The sequence below is a fragment of the Neodiprion virginianus genome, chromosome 2, assembly GCF_021901495.1.
Source record: "Neodiprion virginianus isolate iyNeoVirg1 chromosome 2, iyNeoVirg1.1, whole genome shotgun sequence".
NCBI lineage: Eukaryota > Metazoa > Arthropoda > Insecta > Hymenoptera > Diprionidae > Neodiprion > Neodiprion virginianus.
Window position 1 is genome coordinate 12352785 of NC_060878.1, and position 19568 is coordinate 12372352.

The 19568-nt window shown below is 36.1% G+C and overlaps 3 protein-coding genes across 6 annotated transcripts in view; 2 read left to right on the forward strand and 1 right to left on the reverse strand.

Annotated features, from left to right (window-relative positions):
- Positions 1-3642: 3642 nt before the first annotated feature.
- Positions 3643-8045, forward strand: LOC124296926 (O-glucosyltransferase rumi homolog). The gene is made up of 6 exons (XM_046747367.1): positions 3643-4088; positions 4210-4390; positions 4547-4748; positions 4873-5151; positions 5959-6191; positions 6456-8045. Exons 1-6 carry the CDS (start codon positions 3959-3961, stop codon positions 6649-6651), a joined length of 1221 nt encoding a protein of 406 aa, XP_046603323.1. The 5' UTR covers positions 3643-3958; the 3' UTR covers positions 6652-8045.
- Positions 8046-8187: 142 nt separating this feature from the next.
- LOC124296925 (matrix metalloproteinase-14) overlaps positions 8188-19568 on the reverse strand; it is a 28516-nt gene continuing 17135 nt past the window's right edge. The window contains exons 4-10 of one of the 4 annotated variants that reach the window (XM_046747364.1): positions 18248-18396; positions 17538-17840; positions 17134-17290; positions 16910-17046; positions 16101-16421; positions 15519-15600; positions 8188-10685 (exon numbers count right to left, since the gene is read on the reverse strand). In XM_046747364.1, the coding sequence (XP_046603320.1) occupies positions 10531-10685; positions 15519-15600; positions 16101-16421; positions 16910-17046; positions 17134-17290; positions 17538-17840; positions 18248-18396 (1304 nt within the window). In that variant the 3' untranslated portion in view covers positions 8188-10530. Of the gene's footprint in view, positions 10686-10803; positions 11074-15392; positions 15601-16100; positions 16422-16909; positions 17047-17133; positions 17291-17537; positions 17841-18247; positions 18397-19568 lie in introns of those variants that run through there. The other 3 variants (XM_046747362.1, XM_046747365.1, XM_046747363.1) reach the window with 3 other exon arrangements.
- LOC124296927 (DPH3 homolog) lies at positions 10670-19171 on the forward strand. The gene is made up of 2 exons (XM_046747368.1): positions 10670-10807; positions 18486-19171. The coding sequence occupies exon 2, from the start codon at positions 18506-18508 to the stop codon at positions 18764-18766; it is 261 nt and encodes an 86-aa protein (XP_046603324.1). The 5' UTR covers positions 10670-10807; positions 18486-18505; the 3' UTR covers positions 18767-19171.

Genomic DNA, 19568 nt, shown 5'->3' on the forward strand with positions numbered 1-19568 from the left:
CAGATTTTTGTTAATGTATGCTAAGTTTAGAAAATTTACTTCTTTTTTGGGAATTAGTCTTCGTAGTAAGATATTATTACTTTCTATTGTATAACCCGCTCCCATCCCATGAAGACTGTGATTGAGCAACGCGGAGGTATTTTTGCTGCCACCGCACTTTTCCACAGTTTCCCACCAGCCAGAGAACAGCATTTATCCATAATTAATACTATCAAAAAAATACGATTTTTGAACTTGCAGATCTCAATAGCCGTCTTGAAAGTGCGAACATCCGATAAAATTTGTGTTTGCATAGCCTTATCGGCTGAAGGGTAAATTCTCCCGCAAAATCGATTCTTTTGCCCCAGTGAACAAATAAGTGTGATTAATATGCACGGGTTCTTAGGTTTTTCCGTTGTATTTTAATCAATGACTTTATCCTGTATGCTACACGTTATTCCAACAGGCAAACGGTTTATCTCATAAAATTTTTAATTGGCATAGTGCAGCCTGAATGGAATGAAGGTCTACACGTTGTTCACCGCAGATGGATGTGGTAACGGCGGAGTCGTAAAGTCAGTAAGAAGGAAAAAAAAAACAGCATACCATGTAATTGTAACAGGATAATCATTTTTTATTATCACACGGAATGAAGTGTTATAATTATGTCATGGAAAAATACTAGAAAACGATGATTTTTTTTCTCCAAACTTCTTCGGTCAGGTTTAAAATATCAGCATTTGCAAACTTATTGTCATAGCTGAACTAAGAAGTTTCACTTGTTTCAGCAATTTCGGTCCAGCCATTAGAAAAAAAATCATTTACGTGACATCTTTTGATTTTCAATTTGAACGTCTCCAACAGCCATATTTAAAGCATTTGACCAGTTACTATTAGATAAATCGATTGACGCAAGAATATTAATCATTTTTCCGCGCTAATTTTAAAGGCAGATGTGCCCGTTCAACTTGTCTGCAGTCCAGCGATTCCCCGTTTCTGTGATTTTCCCAAAAACTTCCTTCTCGATCCAGTAACAATTCATGAAAAAGTGAAAAATTACTCACAGGAAGTTCACTTGAATTGGAAACTTGGACCAAGGAAATATCCAGCGAAGTTTGTATGAAATGAATGTATGATTTATTGGAACACAAGAACGTGTATAGTTCGTTTCATGAATTACTATTATGTAAAAAAATGTTCAAATTACTCTGGCTAGTTATAAAAATAAAAATCCAAGCTGGGGGATTTAAATTTTTTAATACCAAACAAATATGCAAATGTATTAATCTGGAAAAAAGTATTTTGAAAATATGACTACACAAATAAGTTTTTCGTTTCGTTTCATACCATAACGAAGAATTCAAAACCGAAGATAGATTCTTTCGTTAGGTATATGAAGTAAAATCTAGGAAGTAGGTGTGTTGAAAAATTAATGACAAGGGGTTCATACCTTTGTTGGAGACGCTCCTGAGGGCTCAGTGAGGCGGGATATGGTTTAGAGGAGCATAGAGGAAGCGAGCCATTGCGCCATCAGGAAGTAGCTCACACATATTGGGAGGCGCATACGCGACCGGACGAACCTAACACCACGATAAGACTCGTCGTGTCTGCAGCTTAGCAGGCCGGGGTTTAACACACGCGTGGAACTTTAGGCGAGTGACAATGAGGGGTTACACGCATCTACAAGGTGTCCATTAGTAACTGGTTCACTCGAACATTGACTTGTCTCAAGATCGTAAAGGGAAACTTCCCAAAATACTGAATTCGATGACGGGTTGAAGATACCTAGAGAGGTATATTTGGCGGCAGCAACTTCACCACGCTAACTGACTTTGTTGTGTAGAAATTATTAAAGCCATTTTCTAACGTGTATTTTACTATTTATGAGTTCAATGTAACTAAACAAAAGCGCAACCACTTAAATAAAATTTTATGGCTATTCATATTTTTGTAATTTAAGCTAAAACCGACTCCGAAAAGATCAGCTGGTTACCTGATGCGACGCCATATTGCTTTAACCTCGCAATTTTCCGTGAATGAACGTATTATGTAATACACAATTTCAAATTTATCAGATTCATCTGTTTAAACTTATACAGATCACCGGATTGATTGAAAGACGTAAACTTAAGAAGATACTCTAGTAATTATCACTCTAGCATGTTACTGTTCTAATAGTTGAGTCAACAAAATAATACACTCTTTAAAAAATATTTTCGATAAATTACCCAAACATAGTACGTATTTTTAAGAACTCTGAGGATTATTATAGCGATAAGAAATTGTTAAAACAATCACAATCAAGGTGTTTCGTCGGTGCTTCATTTTTTCTACACAGCACATTTTCCTCCGAAAAACGTATGGACCAAATTTATGGTTGTGTATGTAAATAAACGTATATTTTGCTTGTTTTACCTGAAGTTAGAGATTATGAACATGGCATTGGCGTAGATCACAAGTTCAGATTTCAAAGAACCGCCATTCCAGCTTGAAGATATTCCATCGATGCTAGATAGCGCGCGAGTGTTGCCGCCAAGTAATATCAAAGTGGGAACCAAGTGGGAACCCTACTCTTGGGCTCTGGCCCTCCGACCCTTATTTGATATCAGAAGCATTCTGGAGTCAAAACTTCAGTACTGACGGTACTAACGGTACCAACGCTCCTCGCGCGGCGGTGAATGAGGGGAAAGGGATAAAAAAATTGTAGGTAATACGCGTAGACTAGGTAATGTACCTGGTGAGCTGGCAAGATAATATCGTACAACTTGTTAATGACTATCCGTACAGATTGGCTAAAGTAAATACAGTTTATCTATTCGGTTTGGCTACAAAAAGTACTAGCATTGGTTTTCGTTCAGTGTATCGTCGCAGTAGTATTGGCTTATTTCAGTGTATCAAGAGTTGAGCTTCATGTCTTCAGCACGATATTGAAACTCTCAGATTACCTTACAACCATTACGACCGGCGAGGCGTGACTTGGTTGATCAGACGAACTGTGGACAAACTGTATTCGTTGACTAACGATAAAGATAACAACAGCTCTGGGCTAATATATCCTGCGGCTGGGTGAGTCCCAGTGGGTCTGGGATCTATTACCCTGCACTTACCGACCCGCCTTTAAGATCCCAATGTAAAATACAGTCAGCATAGCAGGATTTGGCATTTCCCCTCACCCGGCTTCAGCTCTTAACAGAGAAATGAAACAGAATTTCGTTCTACTATTCAACGATTAAGATATTATAATCCGCGAAATGTTGCCCTTTATAGCTACCTTACCGTCAGAAGAAGCGGGGTTTTCAAAATAAAAGTTCAAAAGTTCCATACCAGCCACCATTCGATTCTAGTATATTTTTAGTTCCATAAACCTATTTCGTGTCAGAGGGCGTTACGAAATTGTGAATGCTAAGGAATCCGAAAAATGCAAACGTGGGCTCTAAGGTTTCTGTCTGTGGTTATACTAAAAGAGATTTGTGTGCCTTATATATAGCGATATTATAAACAGATTAGGCAAGATGTAGGGGTAGCATAAGTGGAAAGGTCGCACGTATTGAACGGAGAGATAGTTGAGGGCGTGAGCTTCTATCCGTCTTTGTTTACCGATGTATTTACGCATGCGCTAGAAGCACAGGTGCCACTCACTTGCCTAAACACTTCCGCTGATAAAGAAGATGCTCGATCGATAACGCGGTTTTTTGTGGCCCAGATCCACCCAGGCCCACTTGTTCGCAGAGAACTGGTCACAACATTTGCCACTGATTTATATACTATTTACAGGTCAGTGAAATTTGGCCACGGAGCCCATGGGGTAATCGTCATTAAGTTCTTCCGTCAAAAATCAACGCTTGAACAGACCAATTACCCATAATTCTCGAATCTTTATTGCATCGCAACGCTCCGAACGGCAATATCGTAACTATGTAATTCTTAAGGATAATTTCTGATACTTAACGTCGATTCCCGGCATTCCTTAAATTTCAGTATGCATTTCATGTATTGTCTTGTTTTCTCGGTATTGTTAACTAAAATTGGACAGGCGGAAGAATTCTGCGCTGCAAACAGCAAAGATGATTGTGAGGCAAGAAACGAATCTCTCGATAAATATTCAAAAGGTGACAGTCACAAGCGTGAAATATGATCAATTCAATAATTAGAAGCATCAAGTGAAAAAAAAATTCGTATTGGTCATACCACTCAAAATAAAATAATTATTTTCAACTATAACAATTTTAGAGTCAAACAGAAGGTACGAGAAGTATTTGAATGCGATCCGCAATGCAGAGAATCAAACTGCCTCCGGCGATGAATTTAGTCATCGAAGCTGTGCTTGTTATAAAAACGTTATCAAACATGATTTAAAAGTTTTCAAGAAAACTGGAATCTCAGAAGAATCTATAACGTTAGCTAAATCCAGGCAAGTAAAATTTCAATACTTGTAATAGTTATATTACTATAATCCAAAGCACAATTCAATAGCTCATCGTGTTGTCCAGTGTTGAAAAAGAATCGATATATTCCAGAACAGTAATTTGAATTATTATCATTATTATTATTAATGTTCTTGTTTCAGAGGGACGTTTTACCAAATAATCAATGGCAGGCTCTACAGAGAAAAAGATTGCATGTTTCCTTCAAGGTGTGCAGGGATCGAGCATTTTATTTTATCCATAATCTGGGATTTACCTGACATGGAATTAGTCATCAATACCAGAGATTACCCCCAATCTAGCAAATATTTTGGCGAACCGTTGCCTGTTTTCTCATTTAGTAAGGTGAAAATGCAAGTATAATAATGTCAAGCTCCAGTGACGTTCTACATTTTAAAAATCATATCCAGCGCTTCTTGAATGACACTGAACAAGGCCAAAGAAATCAATACAGAATCTCATTTTCCAGACTCCTGATTACTTCGATATAACTTATCCAGCTTGGAGTTTCTGGGAAGGAGGTCCAGCGATTTCGCTCTATCCACGCGGTTTGGGACGTTGGGATCTGCACAGAATATCATTGGACAGAGCAAGTGAAAAAAAGCCATGGCACGACAAGCAGGACAAGGCCTTTTTCCGTGGCTCTCGAACCAGCTCTGAGAGAGATAATTTGGTTTTGCTCAGCCGGGGGCAGCCAGACCTTGTCGATGCTCGCTATACCAAAAACCAGGCTTGGAAATCTGAAGCGGTAACGAGATCTGTTTTTGGTGCAATTTAAGCTTGAGTTAGCGTCAGTTTCTCCTTGACGATAGGCAGTTTCAGGTTTCTTTAGGATAATTGGACCATACTGTCAGAAACAAATATTAGTAAAAGAGTAAAACCGTTTAAAAAATCTCCAGTGACATTATCTGTGCCAATAATGATGAAGATGAATGAAATAACATTCCTAATATAAATGAGATATTGACACTTTGAGAAAAGGTTTGACAGTAAGAACGTTCAAAATTATTAAATTTTTGTTTTTTCAATGCAATATTAATATTTTTGTTTTTACTTTGCTTACCTTAAAGATTTACACATATTGGTTGAAAACAAGGTTGAAAATAATTATCTCCAGAATGGTAAGGAATAGATTTGTTTAAGTATGATGCAACAAATATTCATTATCAATTACATTTGCACGAATAACTATAATATTATGTAAGATTTCTTGAATGTTTTCCAAACAAGTTGCGCTGAACTGGCCAGTGATAAAAATGAACCGAAAACATTAGAATCAGATGAAAAATGCCAGAGGTCAATCATTTTGAACATTATAATCGTAAAAGTTTTCCCCAATTGTTGAAATCTTCATGTGGGGTTCGAATTTGCACCGATTCATTTTCATCATATGGTAGGAATGTTGTTTCATCTGCATTAACAATTATTCGCGCAAATAACATTGCTGGAGACTATTTAAACGGTTTATCTCTTTTTCTGACTTCTAATTCAGACAGTACAGTCCATTCATCGTTAATAACGGTATAAAACTTGATCATCTTATGGACTATTTCAGGACACCTTGCATATGCCCCCTGCTCAAGAAACTCCTCTCGAGTCTCACTGTGATTTCAAATATCTCTTTAACTTCAGAGGTGTTGCTGCATCATTTAGGCACAAGCATCTGTTTTTATGCCGATCTCTAGTATTTCATGTTGGAGAGGAATGGACAGAGTTTTACTATACAGCCATGAAACCATGGCACCATTACATTCCTGTTCCGACAGATGCAAACCAAGAAACTCTGCAGTAAGTGCAAAAATAAGTATAGTATTGTCTGATTCGTATTTCGCACATATTTATTTATTCTGGAATTTGAAAATCAACTATTATAAATATTCCCTGCAAAACTTACACTTCGTTCACTTGTATCCTCCAAGGAGAGATTTATTACTATTCGTTTTTATGATAAATTTTAAAGAGATTCGCCTTTTATCATTTTATATCGAGGAAAGAAATATTCCTGTTTAGTATAAGCAGTAAACCAAATGTGTACAACAATTCTGTTTTTAGGGAACTGATACTTTTTGCTAAGGAAAATGATGATATAGCCCACAAAATCGCAGATCAAGGTAGAAATTTCGTGTGGAATCATCTGAGAATGGAAGATGTCACATGTTTTTGGAAATCTTTGCTCAAGAGATATGTTAAGCTCTTGACTTACAAGCCTGTTTTGGATAAAAGACTGATAGAAATTGAGCAGAAGTAGTGTTATATACTATAAATTGTATACACAATAAACTACATATTTTTATACTTGCGTTTTTTGTTTATTCTCATTCATTTATAACTATAATCGTGATGAAGTGATAATATGAATAATTGATTTGAGGAAGGAAATAACAAGAGAAAACCGTTTATATTTCTTGCACGGAAACAATTAAAGAATTTATTAATAATAAATACTGGTTTAATATATATATATATATATATATATATATATGTATATGCTATATAATATATAATGTAGTACAAGATAAGACTCGTCGAGGCACCTGTAATAACAGCGTTGCCGTTACCAGTACATATAATTACATGATAAGTAAAATCTTGAACAATGAAGTACCTAATAGCGTTTACAATCATGTATAAGTACAATTAATTAAAAATTATATAATTCGATATATAAGAGGAATGGTAAATAATATTCTAGAGTCAAATAGAAGAATATTATAACGTAATACATTACAAATGATCAACAAGCAAGTGAAAAAAAACGAGCAGCGACTCGTCAAATTTTGCTGAAAGGCCTCTCCGAAGAAAACTATCTCTGGAAACTTTCATAAATTTCTACGAATTTATTCAATATGTGAATTTCCGACAGTCTCCTAGTTTTCATGTAAAATATGTGACAAATACTAGTGATTTCTAAAAATTTTGATGAAATATTTCAATTCCCAAATGAGCCATATTTATTATAAATTTTCCCAGTAAATTTTAAGAATAATCTCGTTAGGTTCTTTAATGTAATTATACAAGGATGTTTGGTTCATAATAATATAAACGCGACAGAGCTGCACAACGTGGTTCGATGTTGCCGTGTGTTGCTTGTAATAATCATTGCATCTTTTTTCTCATTGGTAAGTTTTCTAGTGTATAATAATATTACATTATTTATATTTTATTTGGAGAGTCGCGGAGCAACGAGCTCAAGACTCGACTTAATCAGTGAAAAAATATACTCTAAAGGCACATGATACAAAGGCGTATAGATACACTATAATATAATATAATAATTACATCGAGATTGATCCTTGGATGAATATTTTCCACTGACTTTAAATTCTTTAAGTTAAGAACTTTATCGTGATTTATTAGCCCGAGGTTCATTCTCAACAATTCATAACACGTAAATAATAAGGTGTTTCGTTTGGAAGAAACATTTTTTCTTGCTGAAACCTGAACAAATTTTTGTACATAAAAAAAACATGCTTGTGGCAGGATATCTCTCAAGATCAAATTTTAATTGGTTGCTCTTAGAATTCGACTTTTTCCGCATTTCAATTACAGGACGAGATGATGAGATTTTCCTGTTGAAATGCTACGACTTTTGCACATTTAATGATATAAACTCAATCCTGGGAATATTTTGTACAGAATTAAGCTCTCTAAAAAATTATAATGTGAATTTTTGGTTTAAACTCAATAGCTCAGCCAAGGAACCTTTTGTACATGAATTTTTTGTCAAAATCAACTTGCAAGGCTTATAACTTTTGGATCATTTGAATTATGAGACATTTCTATAAAGAATTGGATTCTCTATAAAATGTCTCTATGATCACATCTATATCATGGAATGCAGTTGAGGTGTAAAAATATGAAGAAACTGACACCTACACGTGATTAAACGATAATGCGTGAAATAAAAGAACTGCGAAATCCGAGAGCGACCTTTTAATATTGGATTTGAAAGATATCCTTAAGCGATAATCTTTTTTTCGCCTTAAGCAACAAAATTTTCAGCTGTACGTAAAAACGACAAAAAAATACAAAAAGAAGAACTTTTGCCTCGAAACAAAATACCTTAGTAATTATCCCAATTAAAAATAGTTCATGATAAAATCTAACTACGTTGGTACAATCATAATTATTCATCTTCCAACGATTCATGTGTGTAACGATACAAATAATTCCACGTCGCGCATCCAAACACATGATATATGTACAATATAGGTAATTGTCATGTCGCAACGTTGCTCTAGCACCTTTGCGTGTGTATCTTGAATTGAGTGGATTGTGCGTAATACAGAAGGGATGGTTTTTCGACGACGGCGAAGAAGGCTTAAAAATATTTAACCGCAGTAATTCAAATAAGTCTGATAATAGTAATTTGTGTTCTTTCAAGTCTGTATCAACAAAACAAAAAGTAAAACATTCAAGTATGGAAATAATCGAAATGCATCGTTATACGTACATTTCCCCTTCAACGCTGACCATTATTTTCAAATCTGATCATCAATAATACCCTTGATTATTTTTTTACCATAACTTTGGCAAGATAATTTGTTTTTCAGAACTTTATAGTATATTATGTAAAGAAGTTGAAACCATTCCATTATTCTCTCCAATTATATATCAGCTCGAAATCTCTGGTTATATACCATATGATATGAAAATAGTAACGATAATGATCCTGATGATAATAATAATAATAAAAATCGTCACAACAGTGTAACGCAGTAGAAACCCTGAATTTCGGTAGATTGAATCAAACAAAGTTTATAACACTACCTATGGAAAAATCTATATACGATTCCATCATTGAGAGAAGATGTTTGTACTGTTACTGTTGTTATTTTTATTATCATTATTATTGTTTTAGTTGGTGTTGTTATTACTATGTCACTGATATTAAAATGATTGACGTTCTTTTATATTATTATGAATGTGGTAGAAACAGGGTTTAATAATATTAAATATACTATACGTCGGTATAATCTCATTCATGAATAATCATCTATCACTATAATATAGGTAATGATAATTGATATCCTATCTCGTATCCTATATTCACTTGATAATTGTTATATAATTATAGTTCTATGACATGACATTGTAATATGTTACATAAAAATATCACTGACTGAGCAATATGTACATAGCTTATATAGTTTGAATTGTATAATACAGAAACTGAAATTTCATGCTCGAACCGCACAGTTAGTAGTTCATTGTAGTATAATGTTTTTGTTATTATTTTTACCACCGCGAGATTCGTCTACTAGTACATATAATTTGAATAGTTTATAACCAATTTTTTTCGACTCACACAGCTTCTTGGCAGTATTGAAAAGAGCAAAGTTCGTTACTGTAATGTGCTAATCGACTGGAAACAGAAGCTAATTACTTCATCACAATGAGTATAATTGTTTGTTTTCTGGAATTTGATGATTCTTTGAAATAAAATGAAATTGTTGTGCGATTCAAGGACAGAAGATTTATCTAACGTTCGATTTTCGATTTCGATCGAGCCTGCCAAAAATTATTTTTCAAAACATTCGCAAATGTCTTCAAAATTACTCAAAATGTGAATTTCCAACAGTTTCCCAGTTTTTCTGATAAATCTTTGGACAAATCCTGATAATTCCTAGGAATTTTGTAGAAGTATATCAATTTTTGTAGAAAAAAAAATAACTTCACCAGATTTACGAGAAAACGGTGATATTTTCTGAAAACTTACGAAAGTTTTCTTTATTACAGGTATGTCCAGATTTTTTCAGTTAGAATTCATTCTTCCTGAGAACTGTCCGAAATCATGGTATATTTTTGAGGAACGTCTGAACTTGTTTACGATTAATTTCTAAGAATCTTTGCACCAATATCGATTTTCGGTTTTTTATATTTACCTTGCGGTTCCTGCAACCTGCGTTTCTGGGTTACAATGGTATCGACGTCGATATACCGCGCATTTTGAATTTGAAATTCGAAATTCAAACTGTCTTGGTCCCGTCAACGGTCGTTATTGGGATGTTGGCTAGACATCTCACTTTGTCACACATCTCGAGTCCAAGTTGAGATCGTAAGTTGTTTCGATTCTTCTTCACTCCGCACAACGTTATACGAAGAACGAATTCTACCACGCTGGAAGCTATGAACCGGTCAAAAACTTTGCGATGAGAACTACTGCGAGCGCGGTTGCTCCCCGCCATGTTGGATTTCCGTTTACAAGATGGCCGCCCCCCGGAGCCGACGAACTCGCCGAGTCCTGATTCGATGACGTCGCTAGTTCCTCGTCGGTTCCTCCTGAGAATATTACCAACATTGTTCGAGTTTGTTCGATTGGCGGAAAATTGACGCGAAACACTGCATTCTCGCCGGAGTTTTACGGCGAAGAGAGGCGACACGTGTGGCGGTTGTGGCACGTGGTAAGAGTTTTTTTTTTAGTTCCGTTTATGTTTGCGAATGAGTTTGAATTTGTGTTGCCGTTTTTCACGTCTTATCCTTCCGTTTGCGACTTCTGGGGTCCTCTAGGTCTTTCCCTTTGACGTTAGGCAACACACACGGGGCAGGCGAGTGTTGTTTGGAACTTATTTGGCTGATTAATCACATTGCGGTAACTAGTTGCCGCGTCGTGATTTGGTTTTTCATTTTCTTTCGAATCCGTAAAACCCGAATCGAAAGTTTGGCTCCTCTGGAAATACCAGGTGAAACACCTTGTTAATTCATTGACCACTCGTCCTTGTTAGTAACTCGCGGAAAATTCGGGGAATACATTGCATCTCTTTGTTAACAAGCATCAGAACGGTTCAACATAACCTTAAAACCCTAACCTTGAGTCGTTTCGCTGTTACATTCTTAACGTTACATTCACGGTGGTGACTTTTACCGTCAATTGAACTCACATACCATTGCCTGGAAACAAACTCCTTCATGTTCGTCTCCGTCGGTAAAAAGGCATTGGAGCGCTTTTCGATCGGTATTGTACCTAATTTTGTATGTAACTGATTTCGTCAGTATTTCAGTTCAAATGCAAATCGGGTTCGATTCTAAGCTGTAAATTTCTTGTAGTCGTTCTGAACACGTGAAATTAGAATTCAACGGTTGTTTTTCCTATTTAACTAAATTCTCACAATCTTATCTATAGGAATTTTGACGTATGGAGATTTCAAGTTTCCTAGTCTTGAATAGTAACAGAAAAGATGTCGATAAGCTAGTGAACCTATTGTAAGATATTTGATTCTCGGACTCATGCAGCGGCTTTGAATTTTTACAAACTTAAACTTGTTCAAACTAAAAAAAAATCGAAATTAAGTTCTCTCTTTCTCCTTTTTCAAGTTTCTACTAAAGCAATATTTTCTTTCGTTCAAGCTTACTTCATGTTTTTCAATTAAAAAAATTTGTACAATTTTTAAATTTTCGTCCGGATTCGATTTCTGATTGCTGAAGTGTTATGTGAAAAAACTGGTATTACGGTGAAATCGTTTTAAAATACGCTCCTATAAAGGTTGAATAATTGTCTTTATATGGGAGTTCAGTTTTCGAAATTGGTCAATATTCACACTATTACAAGGCCAAGCTAATTATTTGCACCAAGGCATGTATTCTGGCAGAGAAGCTTTACATGATACGTATTTTTTTTATCATTATTGTTATCATTATCATCATTAATCTGTTTACGGGGAATTTTTTTGACTTTTGTCATCACTTTCGAAGTCAACAATTACGAGGAATTGGGTTTGCCGCAACATGTTTAGTTTACCCTAAACGTTCATTCAGTTTGTGAATTAAAATCTTTTTAAATTGTTACACTATTATATGATGTTGCAAAATATAGGTACCGATAGATTTGAAGTCAGAGGTGTTTGAGACTGTTTTTTTTTGTTTTTTTTGCATATAATTCTCATCGTCACTATCCAGTAGTTCTAACCTAATCTTGCGCTAATATTTTAAGCCACTAAACAATGACATTAGAAAAATAGTGCGCTTCAAAAATTGTTTCAACTCTTGCGACTGAAGCTATTATTGAACATGTAAAATATGGTTTTCGTTGCTTGAATTGATCTTAAGAAATGAGAGTTGAAAAAGAAGAGATCGATCGTTGTTTTCCTTTGGCAAACCCAATTTTTCGGATGCAACTGCAAATCGTAAATCGTTGGCCAATGGATCAGCGAGTAGACGGCAAAAAAAAAAAAAACCGCCCCCGTTTGAAGCAAACTCCGTGGATTGCAATTTGTAGTAATATAGAGATAGTCATGTAGACAGATAGATAATAGATAGATGAAGGTGAAAATTATAATCGATGTAACGAATATAATGTCAAACGTATATAAAAGATAGAATACTGAAGTTGCATTACGTGCCAAAAGTGATAAAGAGAATATAAGATAATGATACAGACTACATCGTGCAGGGAGTAACTTAAATTTAAAATATATAATGATAACAAGATGATATCAAAGTAGTAAAGACTAAATAATAATTGAACGTGCGTTAATTGTTGCTAACAAAGAGATTCCGGTGGATTTTTAGAGAGCGCTAATCAATACGGGGATCAGGAGTTACGAGAGTGTTTTTACGGGATTTACTGGTTAGCAGGATGACAGACACAAAATACTCATTCGATTAGATCAGAGTTCCAAACAACGCAGCAACCGCCAATTGCAATTTGCCAAGTCTCTCTTACCATGCACCACATTTTCCGCTGATTTTAAAAAAATTATTATTAGTATCTTCATCGGCAGGTATATAACATTATATAATAAACGGCTGCAGTGTCAATTCCATACCAAATTACATATTATTGTGAAATGCATTTTCGTGCGATGCTTCGCAGTATAAAAGTAATAATAATACGTTCAAAACCGTTCTCATATTGAAGAGTGATAGAGATAGATAGAAAATTGAAGGTCTATGTGAAATACAGAAAGAGATATAATCATGCAGGTAAATTACTGGTGGGAAGCGGAATCTACTTTTCCTACACCATTTTTTCATTCCTTTAGCAACGAAATATTGAAACAGATAAATAAAAAAACTAAGTAATAAAAATTTGAAAATCAATAACAAAAGACAATAGAGAAAAAACTAGAATTTTGTACGATAATAAAGCTTGATATCGCAAGCATATACTGCACAAATTTGAAATTTGAAATAAAAAAAAATACGACTTATTTTTTTTAAGGTACTTAAAAATTATGTAAAATATTTCGATTGTATTAAAAAAATTGACTCTGGATCAACTCTGGATTTGGCGACGGCGACGGTGACGTCTTGGTGACACATTATTATAACATTACTATATGTATAATAGTAATAATTGCCTCATTGTTTTGTAAAGTATATAAAAAAACAGATCACATTTAACAGAGTTACGTTTAATAATTATTTTTTTAAATATCTCTCTCTGCTGTTGTTTTTAAAAAAATTTGTTTAATGATCGCGTGGCGTCCACAGCGCCTGGCTAAAATACTTTTGGGCTAGATGAGAAACAGTATAGATCTATTCTAACTAAATACGAAGGGGGCCGGGGGATAATTTAAAGTACTTAACGACTGCAGAATAACCCTAATTGTAAGTGAATACTGTGACTATGATGAAAAAAAAATTCTTCTACTCTTCAATTTGTAGAAGTAAAGATTTTAATACAAAAAGAAAAAAAGAACCTTATATGTTACTAACGAAACTCCACACGAAAATGATTGTATCAATAATTTCGGTTTTGAATTGACACAAATAGATAAAAAAAAAAAAAAAAACAGAAGACAAAAGGAAATAAGATAATATAAAAATTGATCGTTTAATTGATTAGTATGAGTTTTTAGTTGGTTATTATCGTCGCTCTGCGATAACGATGCTGATTAAGACGATGATTATTATTTGTTTTCTAATGCGTTAAAATCTTGTGAAGCAATATTCATAACATCTTTTTATAAAGCGTCAAATTTACCATCACCATTGATTATTTTCTTTTTTTTTTGTCTCTTTTTTTTCTTATACGTTGTAAAATTTTGCGCAGCGAAACAAACGTATCCACTTTGCTTTTGTCTTTGATTTTGGCATGATGACTTTGTTTTGCTCATTTTATACTATTTTATGGGATATGTTAACGTGCATGCGTTCATTTCGCTGCTGCATCTAGCCCTAGTATTTGCCAGGTGAATGAAACACCATCGTTAATCGACTGTAGAACGAAAAATACACTTATGAGAATCAAGGAGGTTGGTTAGTTGAAAATCAACAATTTCTTTCATCTTCTTTCACTGGATATTCGCACATTGAATATTTAGGTAATTCATATTCACTTTTCTCATCGGATGATTTACCCAAAAATCGAAGAAAAAAGATATACATGGAGTTTTAAACGAGAACTGAGATAACAATTTTATATTTTAAAGTTGTAAAAATCTAGTATATTCGGTTTCACTCTGCAATTTCATTAAGACATTTTTTGTGGTTACTTTGGTGTTTTAAAAAAACACCAAAAACCTTTAAATTTTCAAATTGACATCGATGTCCACATTGGTAAAAGAATGGAATACTGAAATTACTATACGATGAGACAAAAAAAAAAAAAAAATCTTCAAATCTTTCGGTTGAAAAATTATAGAAAGCGGTGCATTGTTTTAAAAGTAAAACAAATTTTTCAAAAACTGCCCGTCTCTTGCAATTATTCATCTTCCAAACTAAATATCTTTACAATAGACTAGAAAAATATATTGAACAATCTCTCGTTTGGGATTTTCGAATCGCCTTTTTCCCGACTCTCAAGCTTGGAGTCCATCCAATTAATTTGATAAATACTCAATGCGCCACTATCTCGTGACCAAAGCGGGTAAAAAATTATTGTTTTTCATATCACCGATCTTTTTGAATGAAACGTCAATTGCTCAGAAAGGCGAATAAACGAAATTCTGGGTGGTTGGCGATAGTGGTTTTTTTCCTTTCGATTCTTTGCCGTCATGAAAATCTTAACAAATCATTTCGGTATTTTTTTCGACTCAGACAAAGTACCTGCGTCTAAAATGATGTCACCGACGTCTCCGTGGACGTCCTCATCGCCGAGAAGGTCGCCACCGACCTCCTCCAGGTTGCCATTGGTTAATACGGAAGGGGTTTCCCCTAACCACTGCACATTACCTAGCGTCCCTTTGCTCGCCGACCGGCACCCGAACCACCAATATCCGTTCGCCCGCGGGAAAGCCGGATCCGCCTGATCCACCTGGAAAACAAAAGAAGTCGAACAAATCCGAAGAATTCTTCAACAGTTTCGGCGGCATGCAGAAATTCCAAAGTTGTAGTTTTGTTTTTTTTTTTTTTTTTTTCGACGAACACTGGTGCCTCTAGGTTTTGCAAATGGCGTATTAAGAATTTGATGCAATCCCAGGTACCAACTTTTGTGATCCTGTTTGCTATTTGCAACAGACATATCTTTGCTTAGCTATTTCGAATTTTGTTAATCTAACCTCAAATTCGTCATCAGCGAATCGAATAATCTTTAATCGTCAAATTTCATAGAAATTGCCGAACCTTATTCCGAAACAAATGATGTGCCCGATACAGCATCAACTTTCACTAAATTACAAAGATTTTTCCGCCAAAGAAGTTGAGAACGCTTTTAGATCATATAGACTAATCGCCAGATTAGCCGTGAGGTGAAAATTCAGCGTCAACGCTGCCTGGTGAATTTCTTGTATTTTTAGAACCGCAATTAAGGCTTACCGAGAATGTCCGATCGTTGAATCGGTAGTAAGCGCCACCTTTGAAAAAGTATGTATAGCCGTGATACGCAAGAGCGGCATCTATATTGTCCGGAAGACCTTCCCAGTTCGAAATCAATTTCGGATACGTGCTCTTCACCGGAGGTTTTTGGGCCGGGTCGAATCTCCAGAATTTCGTACCCTTGTAGAAGTAAATCTTTCCATTTCCAGTCCAAACTGTAGCCGCGTCAATGTTATCCGGAATTCCGGTAAAGCCTTCGCTTATTTCTTTCGGGTAAGCTCCGTCCATTCGCCTCCCCACGTACCTCCAATACTTGGAGCCCTGATGGAAGATTGAATCGTTTCACTTTCATCAAATTTTTTACGCTTTGCGTAATGTCTGAGCCACTCCGAAAGTCATTTGTATTCTATTGTATTACCATTCGTAATGATCAAGTTATCGAATAAATTTCATGAACAGAATTACTTGTACACGTGCGGAAATTTATTCTGTGACAGATAATTCTCCATTGCCAACGTAACTGGCTAGGGAGAAAAATTAGCTGTCGCAAAATCAATTTCCGCATGTGTACGAACCTAAATGAGAATTTGTTAATCTTTTGGTGTGCTACAGTCGGGACAACTCAACTTTTTTTTTATCGAAGAAAAACATTTTCGAACTTGCGTATTAAAAAAACGTACTTAGACATTTTTCTTTCTGATTAGGCCAATGATTAGGTGTGAAACATTATACACATAAGAATTATTCTTCAAATTTGATATTCCCTAAAGTGTAAATTTTTTCTTGTCTTGATCGATCTCGTGTCTCACCTTGAAGAAGTATGTCTTGCCATTTTTGTACGTAAAGGCAGCGTCAATGTTGCCCGGAAGACCCCGCCAGGTTGTGCTGATGAGTTTTGGATACCCAGCTGCGATTCCGTCGCTCGTCAGCTTCCAGTAATGCTCACCTGTTTACAAAAATCGGTCATTAGAACTCGTCACAAGCGTTTGTTTGATCGGAACTTATTGTTAGCAAAACGGCGGATGCTTCTCACCTTTGAACGCGTAAGTGTGGCCTTCTGCGGAATTGAACATCGTATCGATTTGGGGATCCGTGCATAGTTGAGGGTCTTCTTCTCCCGGTGGAGCAATCGTCGTGTGGTGATGCTTTGTCCCGCTTCCCGAGTCCTCAGTTTTCGGTCCGTAGAGAGCCTAAAGTAGGTTACAGAAGAAAACTGTGTCAAATCAATGCTGATAAATATCCGCTGCTGTGAGTCAAAGAGACAATCGGGAATCCAACTCGATTCCAATCAACCGCTACAACAAATTACCGTATACAAATTTTAAAAGACTCGAACCGACTTCAAGCGACTTTACGAAGTCAAAAGAGTTCAACTGCATTCAAAGACGTCCAGTGACTTCATGATGTTGAGAAACTTGTAGAATTCTTTTGATTCACCTGTATGCCTTGGATGTCATCGCTGTCGAGCATGAAGTGAGGGTCGTATCCTCTGTAGAAGGGTGCCATGAGGGCTGACTTGATGTCACTGTGGCTGAGGCCTAAGGAATGGCCGAATTCGTGGGCCGCAACTTGGAAGAGGTTTGTCCCGCGGTAGCTGTCAATGCTCCAGTGTTCGGAGTCGTCGAAGTGAGCGTCTCCTCCGTAAACCGGGAAATAGGCGTGGGCCAGGGTGCCTCCAGGACCATCGAAAGGATCTCCGTCACCGTGCTCTCCACGCTCAAACCTGATCTCGATGTGCACCTGCCGGAATATTGTCACACGGTTAATTGCACCATTCGCGGTTGTCCGGTCTCAGTTTCTTTGAAGAATCGTTTTTTGGACTCGTCCGAACAAAGTTCCAAAGCAGACAGTTCAATTATTCGAGTATCGGCGTTCACCTGACTTGGAATAACTTCGTGAAGTTGAAAAACTTAATTTGAGTTAAAGTGACTAAGAGTGACTTTACATAACTTGGTGAATAGAAATGACCTGAATAGTTTTCTCCAATGGTTTAAAAGTTTTGAATTGAGTATTCAAATGACTTTAAGTAACTTCAGGTAACTTTATGATGTCAAAATATTTCATTCCAATTCAAATAACTTTGTCAATTCGGAAGAGTTGAAATGGCTTCAGGAGGTCGAAAAATTAACGATTTTAGAATCTCTTACCTGTCCGCTTTTCGGCACGAATGTCAAGTCTGTGTATTCGGACCACACAGAAAATGCCTTAGCGATTTCTTTGTCCACGGCCGTTCTGTCAAGGAGTCTAGGGTACTTGCTGATCTTGTATGACAGTCGCTTAACCTTCCATCTGGACCCTGAAGATCGCAGTAATCCTCATTAATACATGCGTAAGACATTAGTTTCAACTGCAAATATTTGAACTGAACTTTTCGGTCTGTTTCAGGGTCTGAGAAATTTCTCATAATGCCGGTTTACCACGACGAAGTTGAGATCGAGGACTTTGAGTACGACGAGGACGAGGAAATGTACTACTATCCTTGCCCGTGTGGAGACCAATTTCAAATATCCAAAGCGGACCTTGTCAATGGCGAGGAAGATGCCACGTGTCCGTCCTGCTCGCTCGTCATCAAAGTCATTTACGATAAAGAGAAGTTCGTTACTGCCCAGGAAGAGATTTCCGAAAAAGACTCGGAAAAGACTGAAGTGCGACTGCAGAAGGCCTAAGAGCTTCGCGATCGCTTTTAACGTCAATTAATGCTTTCGAGTATTTCCGTTGTATTATAACGATATCCGACGAGTCAGAAAAATTCCAAACCTTGTCGTAGATCAGATAATTTATTTTACCATTGATCTTTTTTCCGAGTATTCATACGACTATTATCCGACCGAGTGATTACTTAGAAAAGAAATGAGCTAGATAAGTGTATGACTGATTACCGTTGTCTTAGCAATTCGATGCGCTGGTCGTGTTCTTATATGCTCTTACAATGTACACATAGTAAATTTTGAATGCATACATTTCTATATCATTGAATTATTCAGCAGTATGTACATATATATATTACTTTTAAAAAGTAAAATAAGTGTAAAAATAGCATAAACAGAAGAAATAAATGTTGGATTGACGAATGGAAGAAGAAAGTGAAATAAAATAACAGGTTTGTTTCTCACAAAAACACGATGTTCAAGTTATTTCACACCTCGGAAAAATTCCAACCGATCAACGCTCGGTGTGAAAACAAGAGAGAAAAAGTGAAAACGATGAAGGAGAAAAAGAAGAGCGCTCATCACGCGATAAATTCGAAGAGATAAAATCGCGTACGCGTAGAATTCAATTTAAAACGCAGTGGTCAACGTCCTGCACCGTCCGACAGAGTCAAGGCCGCTGTTTCACAGCTTGACTCCACGGCCCGAGTCACATTCAGTAGAAACAATCGCACAGTTTCGCAGTCGGTGTGAAATCGTTGCAATTTTTTGGCTGTCGCTTAGAACAGAATACACTGTTTCATTTCTCCGTTTATTACAC